Source organism: Giraffa tippelskirchi, chromosome 13 (genome assembly GCF_054371585.1).
Source record: "Giraffa tippelskirchi isolate mGirTip1 chromosome 13, T2T-mGirTip1v1.2.pri, whole genome shotgun sequence".
Taxonomy (NCBI): Eukaryota; Metazoa; Chordata; class Mammalia; order Artiodactyla; family Giraffidae; genus Giraffa; species Giraffa tippelskirchi.
Window position 1 is genome coordinate 29,435,924 of NC_137287.1, and position 23,010 is coordinate 29,458,933.

General features: G+C 43.4%; 1 protein-coding gene across 2 annotated transcripts in view; it reads right to left on the reverse strand.

The window, feature by feature from the left end:
* Positions 1–14,654: 14,654 nt before the first annotated feature.
* The window catches only part of SHISA9 (shisa family member 9), a 345,697-nt gene continuing 337,341 nt past the window's right edge, over positions 14,655–23,010 (reverse strand). The window contains exon 4 of one of the 2 annotated variants that reach the window (XM_081560357.1): positions 14,655–15,689. In XM_081560357.1, the coding sequence (XP_081416483.1) occupies positions 15,307–15,689 (383 nt within the window). In that variant the 3' untranslated portion in view covers positions 14,655–15,306. The remainder of the gene's footprint in view (positions 15,690–23,010) is intronic. The other variant, XM_081560356.1, reaches the window with a different exon arrangement.

A 23,010-nucleotide genomic window follows, 5' to 3' on the forward strand; every position in this document is an offset into this window, starting at 1 on the left:
AACTTCCTCAGGCTAAATTTTTTCAACTTTTTAATTCACATTAGATTATTAGAGTTGATTAACAATGTTGTGATAGTTTCAGGTGGACAGCAAAGGGACTCAGCCATACGTATGTGTATCCATTCTCCTCCAAACTCCCCTCCCATGCAGACTGTCACATAACACTGAGCAGAGTTCCCTGTGTTCTACAGTAGGACCTTGTTGGTTATCTGCTTTAAATATGGCAGTGTGTACATGTCCATCCCAAACTCCCTAACTATTTGAGTCTGAATACTGTCTTATACAAGTCACCAGAGTCTTCCTCTCCACCCAGAGCAGCTGCCCTAAACGTCAGAAGAAAATAGTACCTGGATTCCAGCCAACAGAGTCTGTTTCCAGGAGACCTTTCTCAAGCTCAAAGCTACTCATCCTCCAGAATCTGAGAATGAAAAAAAAAAAACAAAACAGCTGGTTGTTATTCTGGGAGCACCTCATGGGTGACTTTCCAGGACTGAGACCCAATGTAGGGAGGAACTGGAGATTTTTGACAGAGGAATTCCTGGCCAAGAGGACTGGAGCAATCCTTAAAGATCACAGCCTCTCTATCATGTGGATGAGGAAAAACAACATCGAAGATCAATCTCAGTGCTAGAATCGAAACTACAAATCACCCGATTCCTACCCCAGGGCACTTGGGAGGCCACCCATCTGCAAAATAGCAGGAAAAATCACCTCTTGTCCAGACCCTCTCCCTACCCCTAACCCCCATACTCCCAAAGTAATGAGCCATATATTCTGTCAGTCCTCATGGGTACCTACTTGGGGTGCTAATTTCATTCACCATCTCTCCCACCCTCCCCATGCCCAAGCTTTAACTGACACTCTGGATGGTTTTCTGTTGTCTCTAAGTAACCCTCTGTTACACCCGTGGGTTTGGCTTGAATTGAATCTCCCAGAACTTCACAGATCCTGCGACCTTCAGAGGGGCCTTGGAAAATAACAGCGGGAGGCAGGAACTTCACAGGGCTGAGGTTGGATATCGTCCAGTTGAAAGAAAAAACTAGGTCTGTGTGGTAGGAGGATGCAAGACAGAACCGTAGAGAGGAAGTGAAGGAGGAAGGAAGTGGGGTGGAAGGAAGGCGAGAAGGGACAGCATCAAAAAATAAAACATTAACGCATATATGTGGGATCTAGAAAAATGGTACAGATGAACCCATTTGCAAAGCAGAAATAGAGACACAGATGTAGAGAACAAATGTATGGACATCAAGAGGGAAAGTGGGGGAGTGGATGAATTGGGAGATTGGGATTGACCTATATACACTATTTTTAAAATTTTTTAATTGGAGGATAATTGCTTTACAACGTTGTGTTCGTTTCTTCGGTACATCATGTGAATTAGCTGTGAAGTATGTATGTGTGTGTATATATATATATATATCCCTCCCTCACGAACCTCCCTCCCACCCCCTCCCCATCCCACCCCCTCACAGAGTGCCAGGCTGAACTCCCGGTGTAATATATCATCTTCCCACTAGCTATCTGTTTTACACATGGTAGAGTATACACGTGAATGCTACTCTCTAGATTGTTCTCACCCTCTGCTTTCCCTGCTGTGTCCACAAGTCCATTCTCTACACCTGCATCTCTGTTCCTGCTCTGCAAATACGTTCATCAGTATCATTTTTCTAGTTTCCATATATATGCATTAACATACCATATTTGTTTTTCTGACCTACTTCACTCTGTATAGTATATGCATTATTGATGCTATGTATAAAATTGATAACTAATGAGAACCTGCCATACAATACAGGGAACTCTACTCGATGAGAGGGAGATGGAGAGAGAGAGAGTGTACAGGAAGGACAGAGTCTGTAATGTATATGTCTGTCTCCTCCACTCAGTGGCAAGGTCTTGGGAGGCAGTACCTATGTCTGATTCATTTCAGGATACCAATGCTTAGCCCTAAACCTACATATAGCAACTGCTCAGTAGATATACTGCCAAAGAAATCAGTAAACATAAAGGCATCTCAGCCCAGAACAAAGCTACACCAAGTATATCATTATTCTGTTTACAAATGAGAAACTTGAAGTCAGAGAGGCTAAATCAGTTCCCCACAAGCTGCAAAAAGATAGGCTGAGATTTTCTCTTGAATCAGGCTGACCCCAAAGCTATGCCCCAATGCCTCTCATTAGCCAAATTTGGACAGATAAATCTTTCAAACTTCCTGTTGGGTCAGGGTTAATGTCCTCCAGAAGTCAGAAAAGGGAGCTATAACTGACAAAGTTGGTGTTTCACCCAGATTTCCTCATGTGTGATTGTCACTCAGTCGTGTCTGACTCTTTGCGACCCCATGGACTGTAGCCTGCCAGGCTACTCTGTCCATGGGGTTTTTCCAAACAAGCATACTGGAGTGGGTTGCCATTTCCTCCTCCAGTGGATCTTCCCAACCCCGGGGTCAAACCTGTGTTTCTTTCATGTTCGGCATTGGCAGGTGGATTCTTTACCACTAGTGCCCCTAGGGCTACTGGTACCACTTCCCCTCACATGCGGTGAGTCAGCATTCTTGAGGTTGCCACCCCTTTGGCTGATGATTGGCAAGTGTAAGAATGGAAGAAGGAAAAGCCCAGCTTCTGTGCTAGGGGCAGGTGCAAACTCTGAAGAGTGGTACACGTTAGAGTATCCTCCATGAGACATTCCCTGAAACTGCATCCTTGTTTGACTTCTTCCCCTCGTTTCTAACTTCTACCATTCCCTTCCACTTCCTCCCAGGATCCCCTTGAAGCTTGAACATGAATCCTTGTCTTGAGATCTGTCTCTGGGGAGCCTAACATAAACAAAAGGCAAAAATCAAGCTGGTCTCTAATGAGTAAGAATCAATGATAAACAAACCTTTCATATTAATATCACCTCCAATTTCTGGAGCGTCCACCATCACTGAATGTTTCACACACCTTATCTCAGATGCTCAAACAATATTGCAAGGTAGGTATGATTTGTGTCCATTCTAGGGATGAGAAAACCCAGGCTCTGAAAGAGCTCAGTCCTTTCCCCCAGGTCACATGGCTTGAAGTGCTAGGGAGGAAATTTGAACCCAAGGCTATCTGATATCAAGGATTTCCTCTACCCATGATGTCTCTCTATATGGTACTTGCTTTTCTATTTGTCCATCTTCCCTTGTTTTTTAAGGGATGGGATGGTGGCAGAGGGTCCTTGTATCCTCAAGGACTAGTATAACACTTGGCACATAGTAGATGTTTTGTATTTTGTTGGATGACTATGAGGTGCTTTGAGAGGAACCAAATTCTTCCCTGGCTTCCCAGGTGGCTCAGTGGTAAAGAATCTGCCTGCCCATGCAGGAGATGCAGGTTTGATCCCTGCCTGGGTCAGGAAGATCCTCTGGAGAAGGAAATGGCAACCCACTCCCATATTCTTGCCTGGGAAATCCCAGGGACAGAGGAGCCTGGAAGACTGCAATCCATGAGGTCAGAAAGAGTCGGCCACGACTAGCACTGAGCACTTTGGGGAAATTCTCAGAAGTCTCTGTATTCTCACTCAAATTTTGTTGAATCAATTTGAGAAAGTATTGAATAACCATGAAACAGATACCCACAGCAAATAAAGAGACCCAGGGGGAAGGCTTCAGGACCCACATGCTGTTAACTTTTGGCACCCTGAATGTGGGGACTCCAGTGACACCCAACCTATAGAATTCTTGTACATTCAGCTCAACTGCCTTGGATAAATGGACAGTGAGACACAAAAATGAAATTACAGCATCAAAACCAGCTTCCAATTACCAGAAAATAAGGCACCTGCACATCACAAATTGCCTCTCTAAAATCTTCCCACTTTGTCCCTTTTAAGACGAAGACAATGAACCGTTCTATTTGGACGCTGAGATTTTTAAAAATGAGCTGTGCTTTTATAACGTTTTAAAGACAGGCATCATAAGATTTGAATCTAGCTGAAACCTCTGAACTTGCAAAGAGGAAAATTTCAAGAGGATGTGACAAAATTATTTGTAGCAACCATGACATTTCTTGATGTGAAATGCTTTCTTTGAGCTGCACAACACAGCAGAGGTTCGGATTGGAAATCTGACAAGAAAATAAGTGAGATGCCAAGCTGATGATGTAGACAATTCCCCTACAAAGGTTTCACCTCTTTAACTGGGTCCAGATCATACCAGAAACTCTGAGAGGGCTAAGTGGGATGCTAGAAATGGTGGAACCAGACAACATAAACGAGGTTTCAAGTAGCACACCAGTACTTGCTCTGTGACCTCAAATAAGTCATTTAACTTCTCAATTTCCTTATCCATGAAATGGAGTTACTAATACTGGTTGCCGGGCAGATTAGAGAGGTGTGTAAATTTCTTAGCACAGAGTAGAAGTTTAGTTAATTAAGATGATGATGATGGGGGCCACCCTGGTGGTCCAGTGGCTGGGACTCCACAGTCACAATGTGGGGGACCCTGATTCAATCCCTGGAGGGGGGACTGGATCCCACATGCCACAACTGAAGGATCCAACATGCCACAGCTAAGACCTGGCGAAAGTGGAAGTGCTAGTCACTCAGTCGGGTCCAACTCTTAGTGACCTTGTGGACTATAGCCCACCAGGCTCCTCTATCTATGGGATTCTCCGGCAAGAATACTTGAGTGAGTTGCCATGCTCTTCTCCAGGGGATCTTCCCAACCCAGGCATTGGACCTGGGTCTCCCACATTTCAGGCAGATTCTTTACCATGGTGCTGCCAAGTAAATAAATACATAAAAATAAATGATTTTAAAAAAAGATGATGGTGGTGGTTGTAATGGTGGTAACAGGTGACATTTATTGACCAGAGCCCTCAGTCCAACAATCCTAGAGGAAGTGAGCTTACAAACAGATCACTCCCCTCATGAGCCTTCAGATGAGACTTTAAACTTGGCTGAAACATTAACCGCAGATTCATGGGATGTCACTAAATGGTGCTCAGATTCTTGACTCCTGACAATAAATGTGTGCTGTTTTTAAAGCTAAATTTTGGAGTAATTGCATAGTTGTGCTGCAGTTGATGGGCTCAGTCCCTCAGTTGGGAAGATTCCCTAGAGAAGGAAATGGCAACCCACTCCAGTATTCTTGCCTGGAAAATTCCATGGACAGAGGAGCCTGGTGGGCCCCAGTCCATGGGGTCGCACAGAGTTGTACACGGCTGAGCAACTGAGCTGCAATTGATAGTGACTCTAAAGCCAGGAATTCACAACCATGTTTACTACCATGGATCTCTGTAATTATGACTTATCCCCTGTAGACCTCTAGATCTCAAAAATTCCTTCTACCAAGAAAACCACATTGAGCAAAAATTTATTTTCTTTCCCATTCTTTAAATTCATCATAACTATATCTAATTGGATCTGCAGTAAAATCAACTTCTTGCCATGCTCATGGCATCACCAACAGCCAAAGAATTGGAGGAACTGGAGCACCCAATGAGGTTCAGTTATGTCTCACCCAAAGTAAAGAAGTGTGATATTTCTTCTAATCCCTTCTGCAGGGCCTGGGTATATGATAATTTCTGAATGAGGTTTTAAAATACTGAAAACATTACCTGTGAGCTGTGCTCAGAGCTTTATCTAAATTGCCTCATTTCATTCTCATAATTATCCGACACACGCTATTATTATGCCCACTTGGATTCAGACGTGGATCCTTGAATTTCAGAGGTCCTACTCTTATCCAAAAGATTGCTCCTAGAGAGGGGAAGCGACTTTTGCAAGGTCATTCAAAATGAAGGCACACTAAGTTAAAATTCTTAGTTTCTGATCTGCTTGCCCCTTCTGGCCCTGTTTTCTTTCCACCTCACAGACCCTAAAGCATTCTGAAGATCAAGTCTGTTTTGTCGGAGAACAGACTTGAGGATGTGAAGGACAGAGTCATCAACTGAGGCAGCATCAGGCCAACCTCTGGCTCAGTGACAACTCATAGGATGGATATTGACCAGCAGATACTGCCTGACCCAGAGGAGTCTGTTTTTCTCCAGACATAACTGTATCTCCTTGGAACAATTTTAGTTTGCATTACAGTTCCCAATTATTTATACAAAAGGAAGCAAGCACAGATATGGATCATGCAACAATGTGGACTGTTGTGATAACGTTGGCTTTGGAATCATAAAAATCTGGGTTTCAGTTTTAACCCCACCATTCATGTAAGATCTTGGATGAGTCATTCTACCTCTCTGAGCCTCGGTTTTCTTCATCTCAAAAAGGGGATTGATGCCTCTTCCTCAGAGGACTGTTGAAAGGAGGAAATGCATGTGCAGTGCCTAAACCAGAAGGAATTGTTACCAGGATTGATACCAGAAGGAATTGCTGCTATTATTAACATTATGATGATTATTGTATCTTTCAAGGCTGAGAATGTCTGAATTGATTTATTTCAGTTTTAGGTGATAAATACATTTTTAAAGGGATTGAGTTTTTAAATAAAAGAACCTGAAAATTTCCAGGACAGTGAGGCCCCTGTAATTGGAATATGCTAAGCACTGGGACTGGGGAGAGCTTAGTTTGAATGGGAGAACATTATTAGAAACTGTCTCCAATATGCCTTTAAATAAATGGTCCTCAGACAAATCTGACAAGAGCTTCCTGAATCTCTGAAACCTGCCTTTTTCCTTGGGGAGGGGAGAAACACTGGAAACTTCACTGGGAGACACCCCAGGTTCTGACTGGCCTCACTCCAGGGAGTAGTGAGGATATTTAATTGCCAAAAAAAAAAAGTATACCCTGTAGTATGTGGTCAAGAATTTGAGTTTCCATCACAAAGATCTGGATTTCATTCAGCCCTGGCACTGACTTGTTGTGTGACTTTGTACAAATGTAATCTCTCTGAGGGGCTTCCCAGGGCTTGCTAGTGAATTCGCCTACCAATGCAGGAGACTCAAGAGACACAGGTTTGATCCTGGGTTGGAAAGATCCCCTGGAGTAGGAAATGACAACCCACTCCAGTATTCTTGCCTGGAGAATTCCATGGATAGAGGAGCCTGGTGGGCTACAGTCCATGGGGTCGCAAAGAGTGGGACATGATTGAGCAACTGAGCACACAGCATGCAATCTTTCTGAGCTTGTTTCCTCTGGGAGTGGTGAATAATAAAATGCTATTTCCTAGGGTTATCATGAGGATTCACTGAAATAATAATCATGATAAGAGAAGCCAACTCAAGTGTTTACTGAGTTAATCAATGCCTTTTAATCTAATGTTTTATTTCTTTTAACAGTCATTAATAAAGGTACTCTAATTGTTCTTATTTTTAAAAGATGAGAAAATAGAAGTATGGAGAAAATAGGTAAGTAGCTCCAAGTCCCATGAATTCATGAAAGCTTAACCCAGACCTGCAGACCATCAAGGGGATCTATGGATAGAATTTAGTGGGTTTGGGAACTTGGATGGTACAAAATGACATCTTTACGTTCAGTTCACTAGCCTATCATTGAAATGTAGTATGTCCCTCAATTGGTGATGATGACACCAACAGAAGAACAGATATTGTCACATCAAATTGCAGGGGTAACAGGGAGCTCAAAGGATTGTTTGTGCTTAGTGCATATTGAAACTTGTCATTAGGTCTTGTTATTGAATGCATGAATTAAAAATTGAATACATTACTATATGATGTGGATTTTAAAATATTTTCATCAGTGTTATTTCAAGATGAGAGGTTTATTTTGTAATCCTATGCATTTTGTTCTATGCATTTAAAAATCATTGTTTTGAGAAAGGACTGTAGCTGTCACCAGACCATCAAAGGGATCCATGACTCATAGAAAGTTAAGAACCTCCACCATAGCACATAGCTGATGTGCTATGTGTGTGTGTGTGTGCACGCGCGCACATGCACGCACATTCAGTCATGTCTGACTCTTTGCGACCCCATGGACTGTAACCCATCAGGCTCCTCTGTCCACAGTATTTTCCAGGCAAGACTACTGGAGCAGGTTGCCATTTCCTACTCCAGGATCGTCCCAACCCAGGGATCAAACCCACATCTCTTGTGTCTCCTGCACTGCTGAGCAGATTTTTGTCACTGCACCACCTGGGAAGCCCCACATAACTGTTAGAGCAATGAAAAGCCCTTAGCATAGAGCTAGGTACAGAGCAAGTCTTCAGTGCACAAACGTTATTACCATAGTGATTGTTATTACACCCAGCAAAATCTTGTTTATCCAGGAGCAAACCTTGGAAGTAAGAAGGGAGTCAATGCTACTAACGATACTAAATGACATAGTGATGGGGAGAAAGACCGTTCAGTCGAGTGAGACAGCAGAAGTGGAGATTATCCATCTCAGCTTCTTCCTTCTTGGGATGAAGAAATAGAGTCCCACGTGGGCTATTTTCAGGGCTCAGAGCACATGGCAAATTAGTACTGGAATCAATACCAGCAACCAGCTCTTCAAGAGTCAGTCCTCTGTCCATTAGAGAACACAACCTTCCAACATTGGACATGAAACTGAAGGGTGAAGGCCCCTCTCTTTGGAAGCACACATCTTCATTCCATTTCCTCCTGCATCCCAAGGTCCCCAGGACGAGCCCACAGATATTGGATGACCAGGAAACTGGCATCATACAAATGCCTCTTGGGGATGGTCCAGTCGTCACTACATTATGAGAAGGCAGTGTCTCTTACAAACACTGAATCCGGGGCCCCATTCAGACTGATGGAGCTTGGGAATCATTATCAAGTTTCCCTGCTGACTCACAGCCTCATGCAAATGAATACTACCGTGTAGGAGTTAAAGCATGAGGTCTAGAGTTCGAATACCAGTTCTACTACTTAATAGTGAAATGGCTTTCACAAAATTACTCAAGTTTTGGGTTTCCCTGGTGGCTCAGTGGTAAAGAATAAGCCTGCCAATGCCAGAGATGTGGGTTTGATCCCTGGGCTGGGAAGATCCTCTGGAGGAGGAAATGGCAATCCACTCCAGTGTTCTTGCCTAGGAAATTCCATGGACTGAGGAACCTGGTGGGTTGCAGTCCATGGGGTCACAAAAGAGTTGGACTCCACTTAGCGACTAAACAACAACTCAAGTTTTAGATAAATCTCTCACCTCCAAGTGTAATAGTGCCTACTTTATGCAGTTGTGAGGGTCCAATATGACAGTCCCATCTAGCCTTCAGCAGTGGCTCATCCTGAGAGCTCTACAAATATAATTTATAAGGTGGTGGTGGTTGTTATCGTCTGTGTTTTGTAACCAAGATTCACTAATGGAAGAGTCTGTCACTGCCTCTCACCACCCACAGAGGTATGAGTGTCTGTCCTAGGACAGCATCTGTGGGGAAGGGGTGTGCTGTTCAGTGCCTCCACGGATCTGAACACTTCCTGAGTAAAAAGTATCCTCTGCCATCTAGGCTTCTCTGATGACCACAGCTATGTCCCAGAGAGAAAGCCATGACATCTGCTCTTGGAGATACCAAGTGACCCACAACCAGTGAAGGAGCCCAGATCCCAGACTAAGGACCCCCACTCTGACTGCAGTTAGAGGTCCACAATCCTTATGGACAACTGCTCCAAGTATCCAGAGGGTGGAAGCTTCATTCCCAGGAGATTCTAGACATCTGAGTGTGACCAGCTCCTGTGAGCCCCTGCCCCCATCCCTGTGTCTTTAAGACTTGCCATTAGCATCAGGGCACGGGTGGGGAAGGGCTTTCCAGGTAGCTCATTGGTATCCACCTGCCTATGCAGGAGCCACAGGAGACCCAGGTTCGATTCCTGGGTCGGAAAGATCCCTTGGAGGAGGAAATGGCAACACACTCCAGTATTCTTTCAGGGAAAATCCCATGGGCAGAGGAGCCTGGCGGGCTACAGTCCATGGGGTCACAAAGAGTGGGACATGACTGAGTGACTGAGCATGCACGCATGCATGAGTGGAGAAAAGACAGTCCCCCTGCCTTGTTCTGTTCTCTCTGCTAAGCCTTCTCACGGTACCATCCCTGTGTGCAGGGCTTTCTCTGCCACCATGGAAATCCCTCTGTCCTTGTACATGATGGCCTGGGACTGTGCGAACATAAACACCCCTTGAAAGCAATGATTAAATGATGTCTGTTGGGAGTTGGTGTGTAAGCACCCCAGCTCCATGCCCACTTGGGTGGGATCATTCTCCCAGTTTCCCTGCAGCATTAAACTCTAGTCACTCAGAGCGGTAGATGACATGATCAAGCATCCTTTATGGGCTGGCTTCCTTCCCATGTTTCTTTCACCTCCTCACCCCTTATCAGTGTTCCCTTCACATTTCAAATAAACTCTCTGCACCGAGTCCTTCTCTCGGAACCCCTCCCTGGCAGAACCACCTTAAGTCAGATTTCTACCTGAGCATTCAAACTTAATGCTATTGGAAGCCAGGGAGGAAATGAAATTCAGGAAACAGTAGAAGAATCCAGTCTCCCATACTTTTTCAATATTTGTGTCTTTTACAAACCTAGTCACTGGTAACAACAAAAGTGCAAATCTCAGCAAGATTCCTGACCATGAAGAATAGATTTAGTGATGATAAGAGAGATTGATCTGTGCTATACATTTCAAGGCAGGAAGTGAACTAAGAGACAGGACAGACGCTTCCCCAAAACCTTTCAAAGTCTCCCAGAAAATTTGTCACAGTTAATTAAAATTTTCCTTTACCTGTAATGATTTCCCATATATTTATAGTATTAAACATTTAGCTCTCAATACTGCTGTTCATTGGTGAAAACTCTGATCAGGATGTAGGGCCCTAGAAAGATACATGGCAACCCCAACAGCATCACATATAATCAGTTTTATTGCCAGGTAAGAAATTCATATTAATATAGTGAATACATATGTTTACAAATAAACATTCTTAGAAAACAAACAAATGTTTTTTTCATCATTGTAGGAAGTATTATTGGTATCATAAACTCTGCAGTTGTTGACAAGTATTAACACAGGTTTACTTGCAGAACATACGGTTACTAAAATATTTGCACATAAAATATGCTCCATTTACACACACAAAAAAATAACCTGGGGAGAGTTAGATAGGGATGCCAGGTGGAGCCCAAGGTGGATGAAGGATGAGATATTCTGGAGGGCAAAGAGAAGTCAGACTCTGGTCCCATTGGGTTGGAAGTAGGGGAGTAGATAAGAGTAAGTAGAGGCAAGTGCCAGGGCACGGGATGAGAAGGTAGTCTCCTTGCTTTGTTCTGGTTTCTGTCTTCTAAGTCTTCCCATTCTAGCTAGAGGATCCTTGCTGATACATGGCATTCATAGTTCTACAGGTCATCCTTCAGGGTAATCTTTCAGTATCAAAAGGTCTGTCCACTCACCCTAGAAGAAGCCAAAAAATAAACTTCCCTGTTCAAACTCCCTCACTCCCTCCACATGAGTTCAGCTCCCAAAGCCAAGAGGAAGGTAATGAGGCTAAGTATTGGGTTTGCCAAAAAGTTCATAACACCTCATGGAAAAACCCAAATGAAAATTTTGACCAACCCAATACTGTTCTTGGATTCTCATCACTGCTACTTCTTATGGACCATGCTGCAACTTCACTGCCAAAATTATAGTTGTGGACTCCCAACTAACAAAATTTACTGGAGGCAGTTTACTCGGAACAGAAGGAACATGATGGATACATCCTGTAGATTCAGAGACCAAGAAAGGTCCTTAATCAGGGCTGGGGTAAAGGTCACACAAAGGGGACTGAGGGCAGGGAGCAGAAACCAGCTAAATGGGAGACTAGAATGAGAGAACTTTTGAGCTGAAGGAAACCTCACCAAATGAGACAATCTCATATTTCCTGAAGTATGTGCTGTGTACCACTAGCAAATGCAAGATGAATTTAAGTAGTACATGCATAGGGCACTAATTAACATTGTCACATAGGAAAAGATTCCCTTTTCACTTGTGTCAGTCCATTTGATTATTTCAAAGAGAAAGCCTCCACTGGGGGCTAGAATATCTTCAGCAATTCTTGAATGTCTGCTAATCTTTTTTTAATAAAGAAAAAGGCTTCCCTGATGGCTCAGTGGTAAAGAGTCGCTTGCTAGCAGGAAACGCGGGTTCGATCCCTGGATCAGGAAGATCCCTTGGAGAAGGAAATGGCAATCCACTTCAGTATGCTTGCCTGGGAAATCCCACGGACAGAGGAGCCTGGTGGGCTACAGTCCATGGGGTCTCAAAGAATCAGACACAACTAAGCAACTGAAAAACAACAGTAACAATAAAGAAAAGCGGAGAGGAAGAAAGGAGGAAAGAAAGGAAGAGAAAGAGGGGAGCAAAGGCCAGGCTCAAACCCTTCCAGGGGCAATAGCCTGTAACTAGAACTTAATAATTTTACACTTACTTCCTGTTTAGGATGGCTGCCACTGAGGAATACTGGTTTTCTATTTATGATACTGGCAGGAAGTTTTCCTTTCAAAAGGTAAATGTATTAAAAATGCACCAATTTATCACGGAAATTAAGCAGGTCTCTGGGGGGTAATGTTAGCAAATAACACTTCCTGCTCCACTGACTCTAACACCAGCACTTTTTATACATTCTTAATTCAAAGCCACTAGACTCAGGACACATAGAGCCATATACTAAATAAATGTCACTGAAGATTACAAGGGAAGGTCTAATATTCTCTAAATCTGACTTCAAATAACTTATTTATTGAAGTTAGAACACTAATAATGAAAACCCGTAAGACATAGAAAGTACCATATGCACGAAAAATGGCCCTCATTATTATAAATAACTATGCATTTCCCTCCATTCCCACTTGGAAAGAAATGAGTCTGAGACCTTCCTTTGTCAGAAATGTCTTGGAGTTCTGTGTATTTAATGCTAGATGGTCGTTGTGCATATGTTTAACAAACGTTGATCTCTTGTCATTTTAAGTATCAGTGTGTTTTCTGGCTGTTTCTTTTTTAGGTGCATGACAATGCTGTTTATGTGGTCATTTAAAATGTTATGAAAAAATGCATCAATTTAGGTACAAGTATTGTGACAGGGACACACAGACATGCCAGAAGTGTGTTGCAAGGACACAGATAACTAACATAGAGGAAACACTGACCAAGCCCCATGGTGTTTACTCTACAGTGGGGAGCACTGGAGTTTCAGCCAAGAGGCTGAGAAAACAAGCACTGAAATCCCCATCCTGCTTCACCTAGCACAGAGCCTCGGTCTGCACAGGGATCCAACAGAAGGGCTTCTGGGCACGATTTCATTTTTTCATTTTCATCTGCAGAAAGCTTGACAATCTTGATCTCTCCCCAATTCCCCATGTAGCAAATGGAAGACTAAAGCCCAGAGAGATGAAATGCATGGTGCACATCCCCAGATCAGCCGGGAGTAAGGAATAAAGAGCTGGTTTCCCTGATCCCATGACGTCAGAGTGCAGAGGCGAGGAGGCAGAATGCTGAAGTCCAGCATTCCAGGAAGGGTCTTGTTGGACCAGACCACATTTAGTTTCTGACAACAGAAGACCTAGGGGTCTCTCCGAAGTTCCTGTTAATTAGCCAAACCCTTGAGGGACAGATTGAAAACTTCTCACCTTAAATGCAAATCTCTTCTCTGCCGGTTCCCCTCTTTGGACTTCCACTAAACAAATCAGCTTCCTTCGTGGTTCAGTGGTAAAGAATCTGCCTGCCAATGCAGGAAATGCAAGTTTGATCCCTGGGTAGGGAAGATCTCCTGGAGAAGAAAATGGCAACCCACTCCATATTCTTGTCTGGGAAAACCCATGGATGGAGTAACCTGGCAGGCTACAGTCCATGGGGTGGAAAGAGTCAGACGTGACTTAACGACTAAACCACCACCACCAAACAAATCAAACTAGTAGGAAAACTGTCTTTGTTGGGACATCCTTTATCTATGAGAACCAACCTGACCATCCACCTCGGGGGATCATGAATGGGGGAGAATGCACCACAGTATCTCGGGAGGTGGTTTGGAGGGACAGTGGGAATGATGGGACCCAGAAATGCTTGGGGAGCTAAAAGATCATGGGACTCATGGAGTTTTGAGGGTGTGGGTGGTAAGGAGGTCTTGGTCTTTGCAAGTTGCAACAGCCCCCTCAGAGAGTATGATGGGGTGGGCTCACCAACAAAAGGAGGATGGAAACAACTTCTACTACTGCAGAAAGACAGGAGGGAGGAAGGTAAAAGAACACAGGTTGCACTTGAGAAACAAGACTGTCATTCAACAGTGACACATTGAAGGCACCACCCACGCTTATGACATTTTCAGTCCAAAGCAGTTGAAATTTGGCAGCGGTGGCGGCAGCAACAGGCTGAAAGGGAAGGGAGTCAGGAATAGACAGTTAACAGAGGACTGGGTTTTGTGTCTGTTTCTTGTCTCAGAGGCAAGGGGGCAATGCCAGAAATCACAGGCTCTGTGTCCCCTACTCGCCTCTTGTTGACATTTCAACTGTGAATTTTGTTTGTTCTTGATGATGTTGTTGATTTTCTAGGTCTTGAAAATGTTGGAGAAAAATTACTTTGCTGTTCTTGTCTGTCTGGTAGTGGGATTCTATTGTAGTTTTCTTTTTTAAAAAATAGTTATTGAAGACTCTCTGGACCCTCTTCCTGCCATAAAAGCCTACCCCTCCCATTTCCACGGTCTTTATGGGAGTTGTCTAAAAATGTCCTCTCTTTTCCATCACTGTAGGTGGGTTCAGGGTCTGGTTTTTTTTTTGTGAGTTTGAGTGTATGTTGTTTTTGCTTCCAACCTTGATATGAAAAGTACTAAAAGCATGGTGGTGGTGGTGGGGTCCAGTTACTGTCTCATGCTTAGCAAAGTTTTGTGTCCATATCACTGCTTCCCGGGATTAGGAAATGCTTATCACAGGCACACACGACCCCTTTTCTCTACCCCACCCTTTCCACCCTTTTCTCACTTTTTCACCCAGAAACAGACAACACGTGGTAAATGGTATATGTGCTCAACTGGACAATTTCTCTAAATTGTGCTACCTTTTTTTTTTTTCATCATGGATTTCAGTTTCAAGTTAGGAGGAAAAGAAAAAAATCAGCCCCATGGTTTGGGTGTGTGAGTCGGCCACCTCGGCCCTGAAGTTGAAAGAGGGTGCCTCAGTTTCCCCTTAGCTGAACTGTGGACCGTCCACGCTCCAGTCTTGCTCAGCTGCCCGCTGACACACATTAGGCAGGACGCAGGAAAAGCATGATTCCATGTCACCAGTAGGTTTATCATCAGTTGGTGTGGAGGGTGAGTGTGTAGGTGGGTGTGCTGGCGGGGGACAGGGAAGACGTGGGCTGGGGTATTTTTTTGCCTCTCTCAGTTGAGTGTGGTCTCCAGGATGTCCCCTGTGGCGACAGCTCAAACAGTCACTTCCGTTTTGCTGTTGGTGATGAAGTATGGCTGTGGGGGTGGGTAGTGCGGGGTGCGAGTTCCCAAGGGGTCGCTGGAGCCTGACTCAGCCGTGCCAAGCTTGCCCTTGTTCCCATAAGCCTGTTGCCGCCGGAGAGACTGATCCTTGGGGTCCCAGCTCTTAAAGTTGGCAGTGGAGTTGTAGGCCAGGGGGTGGGGGGGCGTCTTGTTAGTGCGGGACTTCTGTCCATTCTGCTTGGCGGGGCCGTGCTCAGGGCTGAAAGCCCGCGGCTCATCCTCCACTCTTACAGGATGCAGAGGTAAGTTCCCCTTGGCAGCCAGCTCAGCCAGGTGCCGTCGCTTGGAGTAGAAGTCATCGTTTACCTTGTCGGCTGTACGATGGGACAGGTGGGTGGACGAAGGAGGGGAAGAGAGAGCAGAGAGAGGGAGAGAGAGGAGAGAGAGAAAGACAGTTAGGGATCGGCCAGGTCAACCCAAGAACAGCCTCTCAGTGGGCCAACAGTCCAACGAGACACAGACTAGAAACGCCACCTGGATCAGACAGAAGGAAGGAAGACAGGGCCATGTGTTTTTCACAAACAAGACCAGGACCAAGAAGGTGAGGGCATCCCCAGCGGAATCTCTAGCTTCCCCCACCTCGACCCTTCTTCCCTCACCGTCACACCTAGCGCTCTGCCCTCCTTGCCTTTCCCATAAAGTGCCAGTGTTGTTTCATCATTATGAAAACGATACCTCCTCATTAGAGAAAATATTGAACACATTGAGAAATATTCATATCTATCAGCTTCTGCCCCAAACAATCAACATCAATACTTGTGTATATTTTCTCTTGGTTTTCTCAACAGCTTCATTTGGAATTTGTATTAGTGCTTTCGTTTTTGCTTTCAGCAGTTAGGCAGACCAGTGTTCAAATCCTACTTCTGACAGGTACTAGCAGTGTAACTTTGATAAATAACTTTTATTACCATCAGCTTCTGCATCAAGAAAGTGGCTTCAATAAAAAGGCTATTTTATAGGTTTGTTTAGTGGGTTAAGTGATATGATATATGCAATGTGCTTAGATGTTAGTCACCATTATTATCATCATTGTTGTGAATAATTGTAATTTCCCATGTAACTTTCTAACAAGCATTTCTTCATACTTTTATGAATCACGAACAAAGAGCACTCTAATACCTACATAATATTTCAGTGAGCAGAACTACCAAAATCAATCAATTGTCCTATTGATGAACATTCAAGTGGTGCCAACATTTTGCTAATATAAATGAAGCTGAAATGAGAATTTTCTAGACTAAAGCTCTCTTTGTATTTAGAATTTTGAAAGGAAAATAATTCTTAAAATATCTTTCAATCTATTTCAGAGGACGGAAAACTATAGCCCATAGATCAATCTAGCTCCCACCAGTTTTTGTAAATAGTTTTACTGGAATCGTCCCCAGACCCATTCTGTTACCTACTGTCTGTGGTTGCTTTTGCTCTGCAGCAGTAGATTTGAGTACTTGTGAGAGAGACTGTGTAGGTTACATAGCCTGAAATATTTACTATCCAGCCCTGAAATGAATTATCTGAAGTAGAATTACTTGGCCAAAGGGTATAAACATTATTAAGGCCCTTTATACATATTGACAAGTATGCTACAAAAGAATTATACCAATTTCCACTTCATTCATTACATTTTAGAGCACTGAATGACTCATTTCTTCCTTTTTTTGCTGTTTCTTCCTTCCTTCCCTTCTTCCTTCTTTCATTTTCTTCTCTTTCAATTTATTTAATAGATTTCTGAGACTTTTATATTTTATTTTCTCTCACAATTCTTTTATTAGGAGAGCCTCTATACCTTTAAAATTACCGTGTTAGCAATAAACTTTTGAACTTACATATCTCAGGAGCCCAGAAAAATGTGCTGCTCTTTTATCCACATTTCTAACATCTCATACTGTTCCATGTATGAATGTATGTAAATTCATGGAGGTCATTGCCCTTCTATGTTTATTTTCTCATTTGATCCATTCAACAACTACAAGAGGTGGTAAAGATGGGGATTATGACATCTGCTTGACAGATTAGGAAACTTTCAAGCTAAGGCATGTGAAATTATTTAACTGAGGTTACTCACAGCTAGTGACTGAGCCAAAGTAGAACCTAACTCCAACAGATGTTATTTGATGCTTTTGAAAGGCTGCAGAGGGAAAGGTTTGCTTTCAGGAATGAGTGGACAAATAGCCCCCCTGCCCCCCTCTGCTTCTGTAGCAGAAAGCACTCATTGAGCTCTTTCCTAGTAGGTGTGGCCTGTACTTAAACTCCTCAGCACAATGCCCCAAAAAGCCACATGTTAACTTTCTAGGCTCAATACAGTTTAAGTTGGGTTACTGTCCATGTTTAATACAAACATCCCTGTTTGTATTAAATCTTTCAAGAGAATGCTCCCCTCTTCCTTGAATTCTAGAGCTGTCCGAAGACACAGAATATCAATGCCAAAAGGAACCATGGGATAGCTACCGACATGGGAATGAGTTATTCAAGTTAATAATAAAATTGCTATCTTTTAGAGGAAAGTTCTAGGTTTCCAGTGCCATAATGTTTCAACAGAAGGAGGCTCTGACACCGTCTCCTTGAGCTTCAAAATTCATGTATCCAGTTATCTTCAGGACAGAGTCACTGGCATCTCCCTCTCAAGGTGGCCAAGCCTGAATACATCAGTACCACTCAGTCTGTTCTTCAGACTCTTCCTTCTCTCGAGAGCGGGAACAGCAACTCTCTGGTTACTCGAGCCAGGAACACAGGAGCAGGTGCTGATGTCATCTTCCTCTTCTCCCCAGCACAACTGCTAGCCCACAGGTCCTTCCAGCTGTGTCTACCAAATGTTCCTTTAGCCTATACAGCCAAAGGCATAGTTCTAAATGCAAATTTGACCATGTTACCCATCTACCAAAACCTCTCCAAACAATTTTGTTTAGTCATTCATCAAATAGCCATGGGCCAGGTGACACACTGGAAATATAAGGGAGAATCAGAAGAAGACAAGGTCCCTGACCTCATGGAGTGGATATTCTGCTAGAGAGGCCAGAAAGTAACCAAATAATCTCACAAATTACATCAAAGTAGAAATATGGTAAGTGTCATGAACTATCAAGTCTTTTGAGTATTTGTAATAAGGTCTCCGAGCTGGTCGGAGAACCAGAAGTTGGAGCTGACATGTCTCACCCCTTCATTCACACCAGATGCTCTGATATTCCTCTTTCAAGACTAAGCTAAGGTGTCATTTCCTGATTCCCCCTCCCCCTACTCTATCATAGCACTGACTGTGCTGTTTTATAATTTTCCATTTTCACATCTATTTGCTCTCACTAGACTGTGAGTGCTTTGAGAGCAGAAACCTTATCTTTCCATCTGTGTGACTCAGTGGTTCTCCATGCTGGCAATGCATGGGAATCACATGGGAGAACTTTTAGATCATTCACTTCTTCTTTTCCAATTTAGGTTCCTTTTAATTCTTTTTCTTGTCTGATTGCTGTGGCTAGGACTCCCAATATTATGTTGAATAAAAGTGGCAAGCGTGGGCATCCTTGTCCTGTTCCTGATTTTAGCAGAAATGCTTTCGGCTTTTCACCATTGAATATGATGTTAGCTGTGGCTTTGTCATTTATGGTTTTTATTATGTTGAGGTATGTTCCCTCTATGCCCACTTTCTGGAGAGTTTTTGTCATAAATCGATGTTGAATTTTATCAGAAGCTTTTTTTCCATCACTGACTCAATGGACATGAGTTTGAGCAAACTCCAGGAGTCGGTGATGGACAGGGAAGCCCGGTGTGCTGCAATCCATGGGGTCGCAAAGAGTCAGACACAACTGAGCGACTGACCTGAACTGATTGAGATGACCCTATGGATTTTATTCTGCAGTTTGTTAATGTGATGTATCACACTGATTGATTTGCAGATACTGAAAAATCTTTGCATCCCTGAGATAAATCCCACTTGATCATGGTGTATGTTTTTTATAGAATTACAGATTCCTGGATCCCTCCCCCAATTTCATCAGAATCTCTGAGGGTGTGGTCCAGACATTATTTTTTTAAAAGGCTCCCTGGATGATTCTAATGTACAGCCCAAGTGGAGAACCACAGATACAGCCCTTGTGTCTAGCATGCTGCCTGTACGCAGGTTTTGTTTTATTTTTTTTTGAAAAAATTAAAAAAGAAGTGATTACTCACTTTATTTTTCTTATCTCCAGCTGCCTCCCAGCTCAGGCACCCCTCCTTCATGTAAAGTTTGACAAAGTCAGATCCCTCCATGACAGGTTGTTCTCCAGGGCATGTGTCACAGCTGCCTTTCTACATTTCTTTATTCAGTTCATTCATTATTGTCTAACTCTTCCACTAGAGTTTCACGAAAGAGAGCCCGGGTCTGATTTTTGCCCACCATTGTATAAGCAATGTCCAACCTAGTTCCTAACAGACATTAGATACACAATAAATATTCAGTGAATAAATTATGATCAAAATACAAAGCACAGGTAATATCAGGACAACAGTATGAGCGGAAGTTCTTTTCCCTCTTTTAGTCTCTTGCTAAAAGTCTCACCCACCATCATTCTGCACCCCCCAGCATCATTCAGAACCATTTATCCCCATATTTCTCTTTCCAATCAAGGGACTAGTCTAAGGTCACTCAGATCAAGGGTTGCATTTGAGGCTTCCTATTTCTGACAAACCCAGGAAACTGATTATGAAGAAGGTGTGCCAATAAATTGGCAAGTTGATATCCTCTCAAAAAGTTCTAGATAAAAAAAGAAAGAAGGCTGAGCACCAAAGAATTGATGCCTTCAAAGCAAGTGAAAGTGAAGTTGCTCAGTCGTGTCCAACTCTTTGCGAACCCATGGACGATAGCCTACCAACCTCCACCATCCATGGGATTTTCCAGGCAAGAATACTGGAGCGGGCTGCCATTTCCTTCTCCAGGGGATCTTCCCAACCCAGGGAACGAATCTGTGTCTCTTGCATTGCAGACAGACGCTTTACCATATGAGCCACCAGGGAAGCCCACTGTGGGGCTAAAGAAGACTCCTGAGAGTCCCTTTAGACTGAAAGGAAATCAAATTAGTCAATCCTAAAGGAAATCAACCCTGGATATTCATTGAAAGGACTGATGCTAAAGCTGAAGCTCGAGTATTTGCCCACCTGGTGTGAAGAGCTGACCCATTGGAAAAGACCCTGATGCTGGGAAAGACTGAAGACAGGAGGAAAAGCAGACAACAGAGGATGAAATGATTGGATGGCATCACTGACTCAATGGACATGAGTTTGAGCAAACTCTGGGAGATAGTAAAGGACAGGGAAGCCTGGCAGGCTGCGGTTCATGGTGTTGCAAAGAGTCAGACAAACCTTAATAACTGAACAACAAAATAGTCATAGAGGCAACTTTTGCCATATCAGTGCTAGTGTGAGAAGCAGCTCCTACTAAGAAATCATGGAGTCCCACATGGAGAGCCTACATACTTCTCCACACTCAGCCCTGAGTAGGTCTGTTGGTGAACTTGGCACTGGGAAACCTCTGAGCACTGAAAATGTTTGGTATATGGTGCAAAGGTGGGACAGAAAAGGCTGTAGGCTTTGGAATCAGAACCTGAGTATATGAGATGTTGATAATTTCAACCTCCTATATTGCTATTTATGTTGGTGTAAAATGAGGATAAAATAAGTAATCTGAGGTTTATTGTTAGAAATAAATTATATGAGACATAGAAGCTATATAGCATAATTCTGAAAGAGAGTAACTATTCAAGACAACTGTTTTGTCTGTCTTCTGGTTTATGAAGGAGGCACTGGATTAAATCCAACTTTTACTGAGCACTCTGTGCCAGACATCCTGCTAAGCACAAAGGAAGCAGTCATCCAAACCAGCCGTCCTTCCTTCCTTTCTTCTTTCCCTCTTTGCTTCTTTCCCTCTTTGCTTCCTTCCACCTGCCATGTGTGATGGGTGCCTAGTTCTCATTATGAGATGACATAAGAAGAGACCTTTTCCACTTGGGATGAGAGGCTGGTTAAGGAATGCATCCTTGTGGATGCTCTTTTAGGTGGCATCTGAAGGTAAAAAGTAACAGAAACAGCACCCAGGTGAAGGCACATAGGGTGTATTGCAAAAGTAGCTGTAATACTTTGCAATTTCTTCCAGTAGGAAGTAGAATCCATTTCCCTACCTTTGGAATATGACCTGACCTTGTGTTTGCTTTAATCAGTAGACTGTAGCAGAAATGATCTCATGCACATCCCAAATCTGTGCTTTTAGAAGTTCTACCGCTTCTGCTATCAGGCTCTTGGAACCCTGCCTCCGTGTGCAAAAAGAAGCCCAGGTTAGCCTCCTGAAGGATGAGAAACCTGCATTCCAGTTGCCCACGTTCACCACAGCCAACAGCAGCCTGGTACCTGCCAGATACCAAGTGAGGCCATCCTAGACCCTTAGCCCACCTGCCATTAGCCATACAGATACCATACAGCCATTAGCCCACCTGCCAGCTGACCACAGATACCAAGAAGGCCTGGAAAAGAACAGCCAAGCCAGCCCAAACCAGAATAATTGCCCAGCTAACCCAGAACCACAAGCCGTATAAGTGGTTCTTACGTTAAGCCACTAAGTTTGGGGGTAATTTGTTATGCAGCAGTAGATAACTGCTACAGAACAACATTTACAAAAGCCCTGAGGTGGGAAGTAGCATGGTAGTTTCAAAAACTGAAAGGATATCTATATAATAAAGTGAAGAAAACAAGGGGTTATCAGATCATCTAATGTTCTGTAGGGAGGATTATATTACTCACACCTATTGTCTGCTGCCCTCTCTTCACAAGACTCAGAGGTGTTTACTACAAGTGCAGAGCCAAGTACAGACTTGCTGCCTCGGGTGTGAAACTGTCCTTCAAAGAGTCATTTTCAAGATTATTTCAACAAGGATGTGGTTGGTGGTTAGGTGGATGAACTGTTCCCATAGCCAGTAAATGTAATTTTTGTGGAATCCTCTTTCTCATCCCCTCTGATTTAGGTATTGAGGATAGGAAAGAAATGCTTACCTCGCCACTCTCAGCTTTGTGCATTATGGTCCCTGTCTTAGTATATTAAAAAGCTACTTGTGAAAGAAATCACAGATTCATTGAGCAGCTTTGTAAGCCCCATTAGTAAATGCATTAACCTAATCATCTTGGGTATCTTGTGGGCAGATGGCTAGCAAGCCGACCAGGAAACAGATGTGTGAGGCTTTCAACAACACTGGTCCTCTACGTTTTGATTTTTCTTCATTTAAAGAGAGGAAGAAAGAATGAAAAAGGTGCTTTCCTTCCAATAAGCCTAATTGCCTTGAAGGAACCAAGACAATAAAATTAAACTGTACCTTCCTCCATCTGTTTCTCTTTTAATTAGCAGCAGACACTGGTACAGGTGCTGGGTGGGATGGAGCTTTGCCTCCATGGAGATGGAGAGAGTCAAGGTAATAACCAGTTTTCAAAACAAGCTACATAGCTGAGGGTCTCAGCAGGTGGCCTCCCACCTACCTTCTTTCCTTTGGACAAAGGTATCTTAAGGAGAGGTTCCCACAGCTCTTTCTCAGTTGGTGTTCATCTTGGGTCTCAGGTGATGGATTTCACCTGGTAAGCAATGTCCCAACTTGGCTTTTACTAATTCCCCACATATCCCTATCTTTG